General features: G+C 53.8%; 5 protein-coding genes across 5 annotated transcripts; 4 read left to right on the top strand and 1 right to left on the bottom strand.

The window, feature by feature from the left end:
• Positions 1-2118: 2118 nt before the first annotated feature.
• C8Q71DRAFT_861604 (uncharacterized protein) lies at positions 2119-3004 on the top strand (the record flags this gene model as incomplete). The annotated part of the gene is made up of 6 exons (XM_047927924.1): positions 2119-2141; positions 2269-2333; positions 2398-2413; positions 2468-2516; positions 2574-2605; positions 2674-3004. The coding sequence occupies 6 exons, from the start codon at positions 2119-2121 to the stop codon at positions 3002-3004; spliced, it is 516 nt and encodes a 171-aa protein (XP_047774699.1).
• A 651-nt stretch (positions 3005-3655) lies between these two features.
• Positions 3656-5150, top strand: C8Q71DRAFT_293229 (NAD-P-binding protein). The gene is made up of 4 exons (XM_047917602.1): positions 3656-3969; positions 4028-4212; positions 4275-4427; positions 4476-5150. The coding sequence occupies exons 1-4, from the start codon at positions 3774-3776 to the stop codon at positions 5028-5030; spliced, it is 1089 nt and encodes a 362-aa protein (XP_047774698.1). The 5' UTR covers positions 3656-3773; the 3' UTR covers positions 5031-5150.
• A 1781-nt stretch (positions 5151-6931) lies between these two features.
• C8Q71DRAFT_781410 (vitamin B6 photo-protection and homoeostasis-domain-containing protein) lies at positions 6932-9408 on the top strand. The gene is made up of 6 exons (XM_047924877.1): positions 6932-7206; positions 7273-7678; positions 7766-8088; positions 8139-8173; positions 8231-8704; positions 8768-9408. The coding sequence occupies exons 2-6, from the start codon at positions 7296-7298 to the stop codon at positions 9086-9088; spliced, it is 1536 nt and encodes a 511-aa protein (XP_047774697.1). The 5' UTR covers positions 6932-7206; positions 7273-7295; the 3' UTR covers positions 9089-9408.
• Positions 9409-10554: 1146 nt separating this feature from the next.
• Positions 10555-11968, top strand: C8Q71DRAFT_850696 (uncharacterized protein; the record flags this gene model as incomplete). The annotated part of the gene is made up of 3 exons (XM_047926735.1): positions 10555-10584; positions 11054-11132; positions 11248-11968. The coding sequence occupies 3 exons, from the start codon at positions 10555-10557 to the stop codon at positions 11586-11588; spliced, it is 450 nt and encodes a 149-aa protein (XP_047774696.1). The 3' UTR covers positions 11589-11968.
• C8Q71DRAFT_293050 (uncharacterized protein) lies at positions 11957-12957 on the bottom strand. The gene is made up of 4 exons (XM_047917601.1): positions 12855-12957; positions 12414-12803; positions 12290-12349; positions 11957-12221 (listed from the first exon to the last, which is right to left on the bottom strand). Exons 1-3 carry the CDS (start codon positions 12859-12861, stop codon positions 12291-12293), a joined length of 456 nt encoding a protein of 151 aa, XP_047774695.1. The 5' UTR covers positions 12862-12957; the 3' UTR covers positions 11957-12221; position 12290.
• Between the last annotated feature and the right edge of the window lie 2404 nt (positions 12958-15361).

The following is a 15361-nucleotide window of genomic DNA, read 5'->3' as shown; positions in this document are numbered from 1 at the left end:
GAACCTTCTGTGCATGGCGTGAAACTACGTACGAATATGTCGCGGTGCGTGAGCAGTGTCTGACAGACTGCGCATGCTGCGACAGCGCCGACTCGCTGTTCCAGTCAAGCTTCAAAGTAGCGTGAGCATTTCATCTTTGCAATCAGCGCCTCGCTATGTATTACTGTCGCCTACAGCTCCAATGCCGCATCGGCTAGGCGAGAACCTGCGGAATGCGACAAATGTGGCAAGCCAGGGCAAGCCGGCGGCCCACAACGTACAGGGATGTCATTTAAGAAGGGTTAATTATAGTTCATTAGTGAACCTAATCAGGATTAAAATGAGTTCCTTAAGAACTATGATTAGGTATTCATTCTGTTAATCATGGGCTTAGGGTGGTATGATTACCTCCATTAATCCATGTTGGCATGAAACCATATTATGATCCCAAATGAAGGCACTAGCCCTGACACAAAGGGCTGATTCTCTGCAAATCCCAGTCAATTTACACTGAATCATGGCATAATCCCAGTCATGATCATGCTTAACCAATTCATGACTCTTAATCCTAAGATAATCCCATTATTTGGATATCATAATCATGGCATAACCTCAGTGTTGATCCTGCTGAAATGGGCATAATCATGACATATGTACAATCCTAAACATTCATTATCAAGCCCTAACCTCAGAGCTAATCTATGGCAGGCATCATGAATGTAATCATTAATTCAATGCTAATCCTGGCTGCTGATCCTGATATATTGATGTCAGATTAGTGCTGATTAGCCAGATAATCTGCAGAACAAATCACAGTGATCAGATCAATTAAAAAAATGTTGTGCAGAAGCCAGGACTGAACCAGCGACTTTTTGAAGCATTACATAATCACCTTATTGGGCAAAGAAGCATACACTATAACCACTGCACCATACTGTCTTGTTATGTCTGAGATGTTATTGATCTATGTCATGTTCTTCGATTGCTGGACTTAGACACATTTCTAGTGCCCTCCCATGATGCAGTCTAATCCTGATCAACCTGAGATTAGCAACCAATCAATCCTCACTAACCCATGAGGATTTGCAGAGATTAATCCTGAGGTAATGCTTCTTTGCCACATAAGACTGTGAACAGATCAAGTCCAGATTAGAGGTGGGATTAGATAGTCTTCAATCTGATTAACTTACTGCTAATCTGCAGTGTACAAACAGGATTAGGGTTCCACATTACTGAATCATGATTAAAAGTACCAAGTACAGCACATTGAAATCATCATTGAAACAGCAGATTATATTGGAAATAAATCTTTGCAAATCCTCATGGGTTAGTGAGGATTGATTGGTTGCTAATCTCAGGTTGATCAGGATTAGACTGCATCATGGGAGGGCACTAGAAATGTGTCTAAGTCCAGCAATCGAAGAACATGACATAGATCAATAACATCTCAGACATAACAAGACAGTATGGTGCAGTGGTTATAGTGTATGCTTCTTTGCCCAATAAGGTGATTATGTAATGCTTCAAAAAGTCGCTGGTTCAGTCCTGGCTTCTGCACAACATTTTTTTAATTGATCTGATCACTGTGATTTGTTCTGCAGATTATCTGGCTAATCAGCACTAATCTGACATCAATATATCAGGATCAGCAGCCAGGATTAGCATTGAATTAATGATTACATTCATGATGCCTGCCATAGATTAGCTCTGAGGTTAGGGCTTGATAATGAATGTTTAGGATTGTACATATGTCATGATTATGCCCATTTCAGCAGGATCAACACTGAGGTTATGCCATGATTATGATATCCAAATAATGGGATTATCTTAGGATTAAGAGTCATGAATTGGTTAAGCATGATCATGACTGGGATTATGCCATGATTCAGTGTAAATTGACTGGGATTTGCAGAGAATCAGCCCTTTGTGTCAGGGCTAGTGCCTTCATTTGGGATCATAATATGGTTTCATGCCAACATGGATTAATGGAGGTAATCATACCACCCTAAGCCCATGATTAACAGAATGAATACCTAATCATAGTTCTTAAGGAACTCATTTTAATCCTGATTAGGTTCACTAATGAACTATAATTAACCCTTCTTAAATGACGAAGACGACCACAGGAGTTGATTATTTATGAGCACAGAGGTGGGCTCAGCGTACGGTCGTCGGAAAGCAATTCACTCCCTTTGTTTTTACAGTGTTGATTGTGTCTCGAGCTTGCGCCATTGCGTCTGACGCTCTAGTACTCGGGGTGACTTGGTGTTTCAGTTTCGAATTTCACAGGAGGACAGGGGGCTATCTGCATTGGCCTACGGGCAGGTCGATTAGCAAGGTGCTTCTCCGGGATGGTATGTAGGCTGTTGCGACGATGCCATGAGCTAGGATATTAACACAAATGTTATGTGTCAACAGGAACCGTGTTCTTCGTGTAAGTCAGTCTGCCTTATCAGGCCATCTGGTTCAAGAACTCATCCATTAACAGGGCTCTCTTCCTGCTTTACATCACAGAGCTGTTGTCTTGGTGTGTCAAGGTGCGGCAACACTTGGGTTAATTGTCTTTTTGCACGCATTAATATGACGTACCACAGAACGTGTTGTTTGTCTCCGACTTCACTCTTCCGTTCGTCACACGACATACTTATATCTCACGCCAGTATGCTGACTTTCAGAGTTCCTGCATTTGCGCAGGCTGATGTCTATCCTCGTCTCGCGCTTTCTCATCAATCTTCGGCGCGCAGCGAACTCCTCCACATTCACCGTCGACACCCAGAGCCCAACTTCCATCTGCGACACCCTCGAAACGACCACCAACATGTCCAGCGTGGACTTCACCCCACGCAGCGCTGACTCGGGAGCAGACCGGTCGCCTTCTGATGTAGTTGGAGAGTTCGACGGGACAAAGGGCGACTTCCGGTCTAGTATCATGAACGCTGAGGAGCGTGATATGGAGCTGGGACTCGGAGGACTCGGAGACAATAACCTAGAACCGGATATTAGTGTCGTCCCCGGGCAGATCTAGACTGATGAATACCGCCCTCCTGGTACACTAGTAGCTACCTCATGGATGCCGGTCTAGTCGTATTGTAGGTAGAGCTGAATGGACTGATTTCTCGTGCTGACCTACTACCTCCTAGTGAGCATCCGTGACGGGCTCGGGGATCGCACCCCGGTTCGCCGAAGCCCGAAGGAAGAGGAGGAGATCATGACCTTGACGCCGCCTCGCCCGGCTCGCTGTAGCTAGTCTCCCCAGGCAGACAGTAGACATTTCCTTCAACCTTCGTGCCTCAGGATATCCTTGTCTGACGCTGCCATGTAGCTCGCTGTACAGGCTCGCCGGAGGCGTCCTATCAACCAGAACGACGTTGTCGCGGCTTGGTGGCGGCGAGTGGATGCTGAAGACGACACAGCAAAACGGACATTATCTGTATGCACAGAACGTGTTCAATGTGCTTGGTAAAAGCAAGCGTGCTAGGATGGCACGCATACCCTCGCCATCACCTGCTATGTTCGCTGATTCACCGTCAGCCATCCGGATATGGCCACCTATGTAAGTACCCAGTACGTGCGCTGCCTTACAACAATTACTTGCGAGCTCCACGCAGATGGGTAATGAGAAGGAGTGTGTATAAGCTGCCCGTCGGCTGCGATTACCCAGACCGCGCCATTACTCGGACGAAATAAGCACGGGCTGGCAATTACTTCTCTTACCTCACGCTCAGCCTGTATATATACTCTGCCGGTACGAGCATGATACCTATCGCTCTGCATGCAGAGACTCGGCCAGCAGCATGGCTCTCAACCAATCGAACAAGCTCATCCTCGTCATCGGCGCGACCGGCGCACAAGGTCTCGCGGTCATTGACAAGTTGCTCGCATCGTCTGACGACGGCTTGCCCTCGCCATACTCCGTCCGCGCCTTGTCTCGGGACCCGGGTAGTCGCCGCGCCAAGGAGCTCGTGTCGAAGGGCGTCGAGGTAGTCCGAGGTAGGTAGCGTTCAACGCAGTTACCGTCGTCCACATGTAAATGCTGACGGGTATCCAGGTGCATTTGATGACCTTGCCTCAGTCAGGGCTGCCCTTGCAGGCGTATACGGTGCTTGGGTAAACACCGACGGCTTCACGGTGGGCGAACAGAAGGAGATGTGGGCGGGCATCAGGATCTTCGAACTGGCAAAGCAAGCCGGGGTTCGCCACTACATCTGGAGTAATCTAGACTATGGCTTCAAGGTAAGGAAGACAGCGGGCTTCAACTGCTTGTGGGCGCACTGGCTGACTGTTAGAAACACCAGCTCTCCAGCTACGACACCACTTACAACTGCGAGCATTATGACGGCAAGGGTCGTGTCGCCGAATTCATGCAGGCCCAGCCGTCCGTGGTCACTGATACCGATATGTCGTGGACGGTGATCACCTCGGGGCCCTACATGGAAATGCTATTCAACGTAAGCACATTGAGACCCAATCAGGACGCGACTTAACGAGGACTATAGTTCATGTTCGGTCCGTACAAGAAGCGAGAGGACGGGACGGTTGTCTTCGCCACTCCGGTGGGCAACGGCCACGTACCGATGATCGCACTCGAAGACCTCGGCTTCTTCGCCCGCTACGCCTTCGACAATCGAGAGATCACCTCCGCCCAGGACCTGGAGATCGCCACGGACAAAGTCGGCTGGGAGTACCTGAAAGCCACGTTCGAGAAGGTGACGGGGCAGCGAGCGGAGGTCATCTACCAGTCATTCGACGATTGGTGCAAGAACTTCAAGAACGTCGATATACCCGTCGCGAATGAACGTCCGGTTGGCGACGGGTCCACAACTTGGAGGCAGAACTTCAGAGCGTGGTGGTCGATGTGGCGTGACGACCTCATTCAGAGGGACTACGAGTGGCTCCGTCGAGTCAACCCGAACGGGTACACTCTGGAGAGCTGGATGAGGGCGAAGCAGTATGGCACCCACGCTCTGTGGGAGAAGGTGACCTTGCTCAAGAACACCGAGGATGGAAAGATGGTGATGCCGAACCTTGACTATATCGCGGAGAACCTGTAGTTTGCATAGGTCACGGAGTGGACCGTTTGCGAGGTTGCTCGAATTGTATTACTTCAGACCCGAAGCATTTTGAATCTCGACAACGCGGCGCGTACGGTGTCCGTGACCCACTAGTGGCCACGGCTACCTACATTCCTAACTTAGATTCAATGCTATATAAGTGACGGGGAACCTTTCGTGCAGGTGGAGACGATAGAAGGACTCTGTCGGGGTCTGTAAGCTGCCCTCGGTTGTGATTACCTAGCCCGTACCGCGATTACTAGCTCTCGGGCGGCGAGGTGAAGTTCGTTTCGCGAGTCCGCCCGCGGTTCTGGGCTTATATAACGTTCGTCGAGCTGAGCACCATGTCCGTTGTTCAACACCCGCACACCCGAAAAGCATCATGGCTTCCGCGCAGTCCCAGAGACTGATCCTTGTCATTGGTGCGACCGGTGCGCAGGGCATAGCCGTCATCGACGCATTGCTCGCACCGTCCCCAGATGGATCGCCCTCACCGTACACCATCCGCGCCCTGACCCGGAACCCAGAGAGTCGTCGGGCCCAAGGACTGGCAGCTAAGGGTGTCGACGTAGTCAAAGGTACGTGGACGTCGTGGCGTCCCCATGATTGTTTCTAGTCCTGATATGTCCAACCTTCGTCCAGGCGCATTCGACGACTTCGCGTCGGTAGCAGAGCGTGTACGGCGCCTGGGTTAACACCGACGGCTTCACGGTGGGTGAACAGAAGGAGACATGGGCGGGGATCAGGATCTTCGAGCTAGCGACGCAGGCCGGGGTCCGCCATTATATCTGGAGTAACCTGGACTACAGTTTCAAGGTATGCGGACGAGCCAAGCAGTGATCATACGGACACTCAGGCTGATCAATGGGTTTGCAGCTTTCGAACTACAACGCCGCTTACAAATGCGAACATTACGATGGCAAGGGCCGCGTCGCCGACTTCATGCAGGCCCAGCCATCTGTCGTCAGTGACACCGATATGTCGTGGACAGTGGTTACGTCGGGGCCGCACATGGACATGTTGTACAATGTAAGCATCCTTATATGCGGATCATGAGGCAGTCAACTCACTTGCAATCAACTCACTTGCAATTGCAGATCTTCGGGCCATACAAGAAGCGAGAGGACGGCACAGCGATCTTCGCCACTCCGGTGGGCAAAGGTCACGTCCAGATGATCGCCTTGGAAGACCTCGGCTTCCTTCTTCGCTCGTTACGCTTTCGACAACCGGGCGTTGACGTCCGCACAGGACCTAAAGATTGCATCGGACCGGGTGGACTGGGAGTACCTGAGGGCCACCTTCGAGAGGGTGACCGGGCGGCGCGCAGAAGTCGTTTACCAATCCTTCGACGACTTTTGCAAGAACCTGAGGAACGTCGACCACCCCATTGCGAACGAGCGTGTGGTGGGCGACGGGTCCACGACGTGGCGACAGAACTTCGGGGTGTTTTGGTCGATCTGGCGGGACGACCTTATCCAAAGGGACTACGAGTGGATCCGGCGGGTAAACCCGAAGGGGTATACACTGGAGAGCTGGATGAGGGCGAAGAACTATGGCGAGCATCGTCCGTGGGAGGGGCTCCTCAAGAACGGTGAGGATGGGAAGAGTGTAAGGCCTGACCTTGACTACATTTATCAGAATCTGTAGCTCAGCTCGTTGACGACCCTGTATGTACTGATACAAGATTTGTCTTGGGTGAAATGCCGCCTTGAGTGTGCATCGCGCGATGCATGTCCGGCTGCCCGGAAAGTTCTCGAGGCAAAAGCCTGGGATGCACGAGCCATGCGAGACTTGAGTCGCGTAGTTGGACCCGAGGGCGTACTAGCATCATCATCATGAGCCTTGTTACAGGAAGAGGGACTGCAAGCGTTCACGCGCACGAGCGAAATCAACAAGTCGAAACAAGCGCCGAGTCGTGACTATGATCGGTCCGGGCGCTTCCTCCTGGACCGCAGACTGCCATCCGCTCGCCTCCAGAGTCGCAGTCCCTCACACCTTCAAGGCCTGGATGTCGCTCGTTCTACGCTCGTAGTGTGCATTCATCTACTTTGACTCTCACTTGGCAGCTATCTTCTACGAATTCACGACCCAAGTTGCCTAGAAGATCGGACAGCAGTCAAACACTCGGTCGCGACTGACGGCTCCGAGCCGGGCAGGTCCTCGTGTTCAATTTTCTGCGAGTCTCATGTGTTCCCAATATGCTCATGGAAGATGAGTCTGACTTCTTGCACTCATAGCACAGAAGGTTGCCAGTGACACCTGTTCATGTATTCTCGAGCCCTCAGACTGCGTCCGCGTGTATGCACACTTTCACCGGTACACGCACCTCCGGCTGCGTTCCTGCGAGTCTCGTCTCTTCGTTCATATCAGACGTCGAAGTCGCAGAAGCAGCTCGCCGCGGAAGCCTCGCACCTGGATGTGACGACAGCAGACAAGCCCAGGCCATTCGCAATCGAGCGCGTCGGCGGTCGCGAATGCCACGTTTCTTGGACTGACCGCGGCATCTCGAAGGAGTGGAGGGAGATCTCGAACACTGTAGGCGAGGACGAGCAGGCGGGGTCTACCTCGGCGTCGTTCACGGGCAGGTTCACATCGTGGCTTCGGCAAATGTTCCTACCCACCAACTTCCCGCAGTCCGTCCATCGGTCGTGAGTCTTTCGCAGCATCTTTTGCCCTGTTCTCTCCTGGACTCGAAAACCTATGAACGTCCGTGTCTCACGCTTGAACTGCCATAGGTACCTGCCGTTCCACGGCCTCCAGTTCTTCGAGACGATCTTCGGCACAGTCGTCTCCGTGCTGTGCAACCAAGCTATGCTCACGTCCGTGGGCGTCAGTGCCGAGGGTAGTATATTCGGTGCGGTCGCCGTACAATGGATCATCAAGGATGGCGCCGGCGAAGTCGCGAAACTCTTCTTCATCCGCCGCTTCTCGCCATACTTTGACAGCCACCCGAAGACGTGCACGCTCTTCGGGGAGAGTATCGTAGCGCTGGGCAGTGCTTTGCAGATCGGGACCATTCTCGTCAACCCGTCTCCTACCAACTTCTTGTTGTGCGCAGGTGAGTGTGACTGCTTGTCCAGCATCAGCTTCCAGCTCACTGTATGTCAGCCGGTGGGAATGCCATGAAACTTATTGGATACGCGGTACGTCTCGCCTCGAGCTCTTCTCGACGATCTATGCTCACAAATGCGTCCGAATAGGTCTGGTTCACGACACACATGAAGTGGGTCCGCTACTTCTCGCTGCAGGGCAACATGGGCGACGTCGCAGCCAAAGACGAGGCGCAGACCTCCCTGGCCCAGCTGGTCGGGTACGCCGCCGGAATCGGTCTCCTGACGTTCTCGCACTCGCCCGCGTACCTTTACGGGCTGTACTCCCTATGCACGCCCGCGCACCTGGTGGCCACTGTGGCGATGATGCGTCTGGCGACGTTCGAGACGTTGACGGTGCCGAGACTCACCGTGCTCGCGCGAGAGTATGCGACACCTAACGGGAAGCAGGTCGTGCCGTCCTACAAGGAGCTCGAGGATGCGCGCGAGACTGGTGTCTTTGGGGAGTACTTTAAGAGCAAGAAAGACCGATATGTCGCTCTTGCGCCTCGTGTGGCGGATGTCGTGGGACGTGATGCAGAGCCCGAGGCCAGTAGGTGGGATATCTGCACCAACACATTCTGGGTATGTTGTATCTCCTCATTCATCCATTGAGATCTATGTTCGCTCATTTGCTCATATCTACAGAACGAAAAGTACATGCTGTACCCGTCAGCGTCGTCCCCATCCCAACCAACATCCGTCTTCTACCACCCAGACGCCACCTCAGATGACACCCTCCGCTCCGTGCTGCACGCAGCCCGACTGCAGCATCTCATGGCTGGCTCACCGACCCCCAACGCAGAAGCACTGCGAGAAGCGCTGGCAGAGTCGTATGCATGGACAACGGAGCAATTTGACGGCTTCAAGACGGCATTGGAGGAGAAAGGCTGGCGAACAGACGAGGTCGGCTTCGCTGACCATGGGCACCGGCTCTTGTGGGGGGCTGAGGCGGACAGAGGGACATAGTCCCCGCTTGCTCGTCGTGTCCAGCCGACTCGAGGACTGGTGCAAGCTACCTACTCCCCTCTCTAGCCCCAAGACTTAGCATGAGCGTCCATTTGGGGTTTGGCGCTGCGTGACAATTTGGCAGGGCTTCCCTCAGCGGCGAGTCATCCGATATTCTTGCGCATCTCTCCACTCGTCGTGATTGACAGGGGTCATGCACGCACGCCAGGCGACGTGCGTTGCGGTCCGGACGTATTGAAATCATAGATATCTAGAGTATTGCCGTATACATATGTAGAGTCGTACTAATACACACCCAACTCTTATTGGAGCTTCTCTTATGCGTGGAGATGGATCAAGGCACTCGGCCTGTGGTTTGGAGATGGCTGCTCCCACAGTTCTGCGCCACGGTCGTTGGCCCGCGTGGGCGAGCGGTCTCGAACGCCGCCCACTGGCCGTCCACCGCTCCCGAGGTGAGTCGCTGAACTTGAATCTTGCTGGATTCTATCGCATTGACTCGGACGATACCTCACGTTTTAGGTCTGTATGTACTGCTCTCACATCGACGCGATGTTCGGAGCGGCGTAGCCGACAGCTCCTGTTAGCAGTGAGCCTGGCTCCGACGGACAGCCATACGGTGCCGGATACTTGAGTGCGTCCTCCACGTACTATCCTCGTTCTGATGCGATGCAATCATACGTTGCTTCTAGTGCAGTGCAGTGCATTCGGGACAGGGCTTATTGTCCAGTTCAGTCCAACCTGGCATGATTCCTTGCCGCCGGGATTATCCTAGCCTCCGGCGAGGAGGTGCCAGCGGGCTACGAACACGGCCGGCCGCAGGAACCGTTCCATCAGTACAGTCGACGCAGAGATAAAGCCGCCAAGGCGAGTCGACCATGCTCTTGTCCACTTGCGAAGCAGCGTCGCACCGCAGAAAATAAGGCGTCGCCAGGCTCGCAGAACCCATGATGATGGCGCGCACCGCCCACCACGCTGTCCGTGCTTCTGTCAGCCTCAGCCGATCGATAAGGACGAGTGGCACAAGGCGGTCCAAATCGAGAGAACAAAAGGCTGAGTCGGAATGGCCGACAATGGTTGTTTGGTGCGACCAAATATGGACCCACAGACCCGCATGATATAAGGCCGGCCAGGATGCCACTTCGTCCCCATCCCTCTTGACCCTGGACCGCCACTCGGTCTCCCCGTCCCCCATGTCCAGCACAAGACGGGGCACAGGGATTGCGTGACGTCGTCGTGCGTCAACGTATGGCCTATATGCAATCACACCACACCTAGCACGGTGTCATGGTGGCTAGACGTATGTCCCTCTCTCAATCACATCTGAGTGTCACGCTCACCAGGGCTGCCTTCTCGTGCTTCTGTCTTCCCCGACGGCGACCTGGGTCTCATGTTAGGCCACGCCCACCTTGACGCCACAACTGTCGTTGCGCCACAACGGCGTTGACGCCTGGGCCGCAGAGCCATCCATGCACTTGGTAAGATCCCTCAAGAACAATGTAAGTCCGCGGCGCCATCGTCGAAGCATCGTGGTCACTCACCTCCTGGATCCGCAGATGCACGCCTCAATCCATGCGACGACTGCAAGACAAGATTACAGTTGAGGATCATTGCACGCGGCGATCACTCATCCACCTCTTAAACGGGGCCACCCGTACGTTGCACGATCGGTGAGGGAACCGTCCAGCCTAGGTGTCGTCCGGGCCCGGCTACTCTTGCCGCAGAGTAGTCGGAAGCAGCTGTAGTGTGGCCGTTCACCACGGATGTCGAGTGTGCTACTGCGCCACTCCGCAGATGACATGGTGCGCGGGCCCTCTATGGGGACCGTTCCGCTGATGACTGGTTCGACTCCGTCATGGGGCGGACCACGAGGCTATTCGATTGTCGCGTACGGGTGAGAAGGCATGGCTTATGTGAGTATCCGACGTCGTTCAGCTGTGTGACAATGACTGACCTTAACTTGTGTAGGCCATGTCCAACGTCAAGGGTCCCAAAGATCCGCGACGGGTGTACACACACGAAGACTACAACGGGCCGAACAACCCCGGTACGAAAGAGGGGCGCCGTTCCATAAAATTATCAACTGAGCGGTGCCCCTGGCGAGGATGTAAAGTGAGTATCCACACTACGCCTCAGTCGACCTGCTCTAACCGTCGTCACAGATCCATCCAAGCCGAACCTCAAGGACACAAGACATCGACGAACAAGCATGAGCCATGCCCGAGCGATCAACAAACGAAGAACGAGCCAAATCGCAGGGCATGGCTCGACGGACACAACCGTCTCGCGCCTCTCCTTGCCCGGGGAGGTGCGGGGCGATGGGGTTTTTAGTGGGTATGGGCCGGAGCGCGTCGACTCCCAATTCTCTAAGTGCACTACCTGTCGGCGCGCGATGACGGTCGAGTCCTACACTGTTCTCCCGCAACAGGAGTTCGTGCGCAGCCGCATTTTCCCCGGAGGAAACGAGCGTGCGCCTCCTCTGCTGGGAGGCGCCTCGTTGTAGCCGAGCAGCCCTCCGCAAAAAAAAAAAACTCTTGCACTTGCACTGACGTTTGAGTGTGCCGCGTGTACGGTGAGTGACATGCCTCGTCTCTGCATCTTCCATAGTGTCTTATGCGATTAACGTTTGCTCAACGCGCCTTCACACGAGGCAGGTACTCCATCAAGCCGGTACATCAACTGCCCATGCAGACGGCGCGCGACATGTTCGAGAGCGAAGGATAACATCGACTGCGCTGAGCGTCGAGGGTGGCAGAGACGATTACGACCTGCACGACGGGCGGGGTTGGTGTTCGCTTGTGATATATAGTAGACTGTAGTAAAGATTGGGTCGTAGGGACTTGTTGCAAGCCATGGAAGCGCAGATGCGCGTTGCGACACGATGCTTCGACTAAACGGTCCCTTGGAGACAGATATCTGTCTCTGAGTCATGAGGGGAATGCATATTTCGCGATAGTTAACTACGTCAAATGAACAGATCTTGAGCTTGAAGTGTATGTCCGGCCAATGCTCCTAATCACGAAGGGACTTCATATGAGTAGAGCGATTCATGCGATATGTCGCAAGTCACTTGCGTACCTGCGCTCGAGCGATGGAGTACATAGGGAGCTCAAGGACGGTCGCCGATGTACGAGCACTAGTTCAGAACGAAGATCCACAGAACGTCAATCAGTTTGGCAGGACGCTAGGACACAGTGTACATACATCAATCGTATCGTCCAAGCGTTGGCGGAACCATTATATCTTGAGGTGGCCGGTCAACAGCTAGAGAGCAAATCGTGCTGACATCAGTACGTTGCAGTAGGATGAGCAGGCACATGGCACATACAGTTTTGGTCTCTCACCGTCAAGCGGAATAACCCTCTTCTGTAAGCGTTCCGACAAAGCTCATCCAGACACGCCTCGAGTGCTCCTTTGGGACCTCGCCCAATTATTTCGAACTTTCGTAGATCCTTGAGAGCGGGCCGTTCGAGAGTGTCGTTGATGCTGCGCCAATCCACCATCCGGAGGTGGTCGAAGTTCCAGTCATCACCCTCCCAGACCACCGAGTATGGATTATTGTCGATCCTCAGAGTGATCGTGTCGAGAAAAGGAGAGTGAAGCTGAGATACGAGCACACTGGCACACTTTACGATTTTTGTGTGTTCCGGCGGCTCACCGCTGAGAAGCTCGATTGTTATCGTGCGCAGGTTGGTACAGGGCTCCAACAACGTAACGACTTTAGACTTTGGTCAGGCGTGGGTATGCTAAGATGCAAGGTAGCAGGTACCTGGCATGAAGTATCCTGAGCGTCAGGTGTGTTAAGCCTTGCGGGCCGAACGTGTCGAACAAGGCCTGCAGAATGTCCGGGTTCCAGGCACAAAAGATTTTGAGTGTCTGGAGCTGCTCTGGCTTGAGCGTAGCCATGAGCCAACTAGAAACCCTGTCCGAACCGACATCTATGGGCACATCATCGTAAGACAACAGTGTGTGGGCAGTCCGGACGCCGCCCGACGACGGGGTCCACAGCGTTCTGTGACGCAGCGCAGATACTTAGAGTAAGGCTCGGCCATCGACAACCTTTCGAGACCAGGGAAGGACCTCAGCAGGTTGTCTAGCACGTCCAGTGGCAGGACGCAACGCTTCGTGGACAGCTCTTGCAAGGCAGGAAGCTTGGCACCGAGGTGTGTGAAGTCGCGCCGCTGGACGAACTTGCCGTGATACATTTGGAGCACCTTGAGGGCCGGGAGCAGAGGGAAGGCGTCCGAGAGCACGTCATAAGTGAAGGTGCAGAGACGCAGCTGTCGGATAAAGACCGCTATCTCCGAACAAGAAGCCACGAATTCTCTGAACGCGGTGACTCCTTCATCCTCCGTGATGGTGAGCGACCGAAAACGGTGGTAGCGAGCCGCGGGCAACCAAGCGCGACATGTCAGAGCACATGCTCACAGCGAATGATTGTCTTTGTGTAGGTAGTCGATGATATGGTCAGTGAGCTCGAGTGGCAGAGGAGGGGCCATAGTAGCTGCTCGCTGCGTGAGGAGGAGGAGGAGGAGGAGGAGGAAGGGGGGTCGATGCTACACGCGCATACCACGTGGTCAGTGAGGTGGCTGAGCAAGTTCCGCGATCGATATGTACATACTGTGTGACGAGCGCCCGTACGATTAACGGTCAAGGATGCAATGGCCGCAATACTACATAGTGGTCTAACGCAGCAGAGGTTCTCGACTCTTCACAGCAATCAGAACAAAGTAACTGAGAGGACAAACTTCGCAACGACGAGAGGAACGACGAGAGGGAAGTTGGAAATACTATGTCTACATGGCTTCGATCGCCCTCCGCAACGTCGAACAGAGTGAATTGACAAACGAACAGCAGACTAGACCGCGGCAAGGTTGGCAAAGCTCATGCCCGATGAAGCGACGCCCCTTGAAGCTTCAGGTACCTTCGAGCCGAACGTACACTATCACTGCACTGCTCGCGAAGCACTGCAGAGGGAGAGCCCTGTACAATCGCGTATACCATTCAACTATAGTAGTGACACCGGCCACACGGTAATTCTAGGCCTGTAATCCGTCAGGCTGTACACCACGGGATACACGGAATGCTGATTCGGGACGACACTCACCAAAGTTGCACAACACTGATAGGGCCACCGACTCGGTATTCGCAATCCCTGTCAGAGCGAGGTCATCCGGGAAATGGAGAGTACGCCCCTACCGACCTTCTGGTCAGAGCTTACGCCACGGAACTTCGGAGTGCCAGTGGCATCATGCAATGTCTTTCGCATCCTGTCCCAACTACTAGTGCGACAAGGCCGTCAATGCACGGAGCGTTATTCCCCCTAGAGACAAAATCGGCAGCGCCAGTGCCACGGCAACGGTTTGGTCCCGAACACTTGGTGGCACCACAGATATTCAGAATGTCAGTCAATTTGGTATGAAATCGCCGTGGTGACGCGTGCCCTGGGGCCTGGGGGCTGAAGATGCTCTGAGAGCTTCAGTTTTGAATTGCATTGCACGCAGTACGGGCTCACCGATCACCTCATGCAGCTGCATGTCGAAGTGTTTCCTGGATACATAGTTCGCTCGCTGACGCAAGCCAGGGTTCATTATTTGAAAACGGGTTGTTGTGGTCAACGTATGAACTCTACCTTGATAGCTCTGCACTAGCCTTCTGCGCGAATTGAGGTACCGTGAAACCGCTATCGTGTCGTCGAACCTCTTTGTGAAGTCGGAGCCTCAAGATGCGCGATGAAGTGTCTGAGAAGGGACGTGCTTCGGGCTACCATCGGTACCTCGTCCAATGACACGATTGCGAAGCGCGGTGAAGAAGTACGACCGGCGCTGGGTGCACAATTCACGGACGAGTGCGTCTTGAGGCATCCATGAACCATGCATCAAGAACTAGTCACGCTCTGTATGCGAGAAGAGTGGTGCGCATTAGGCTGGTCCTGTGTGTAGCCCTCAGCTGCGGCAAGAAGCGTCAACAGATGACGCGGCGGAGGCGAAGGCGTGTGCCTTCGCTTCGAGTTGATATACGAGCGAAGGCGCGCTCAGGGACCTTGGAACTGTCCGGTCCGCTCGGAGGGTCTGCAGTGTTAGCCACGATATCATCCACTTCCGTAGCTCAGGGCCACATACCACCGCAATACGCTAAGAGCAGCATAACCCTCAAGGAGACCTACGCATGATATCCTTGCTCCATGGAGAATCCCGCGCGCAGGCCTCTCGCGTAGTACTAGCTGTGTCGGCGAGCGGTGATGCATGATGCTGTGCAGCACATCCACGCAGTTCG

This window comes from Rhodofomes roseus, assembly GCF_022264815.1.
Source record: "Rhodofomes roseus strain CIRM-BRFM 1785 chromosome Unknown C8Q71scaffold_25, whole genome shotgun sequence".
Lineage (NCBI taxonomy): Eukaryota > Fungi > Basidiomycota > Agaricomycetes > Polyporales > Fomitopsidaceae > Rhodofomes > Rhodofomes roseus.
Note: the sequence above shows the minus strand (reverse complement) of the source record. Positions and strands in the feature narration are given on the sequence as shown.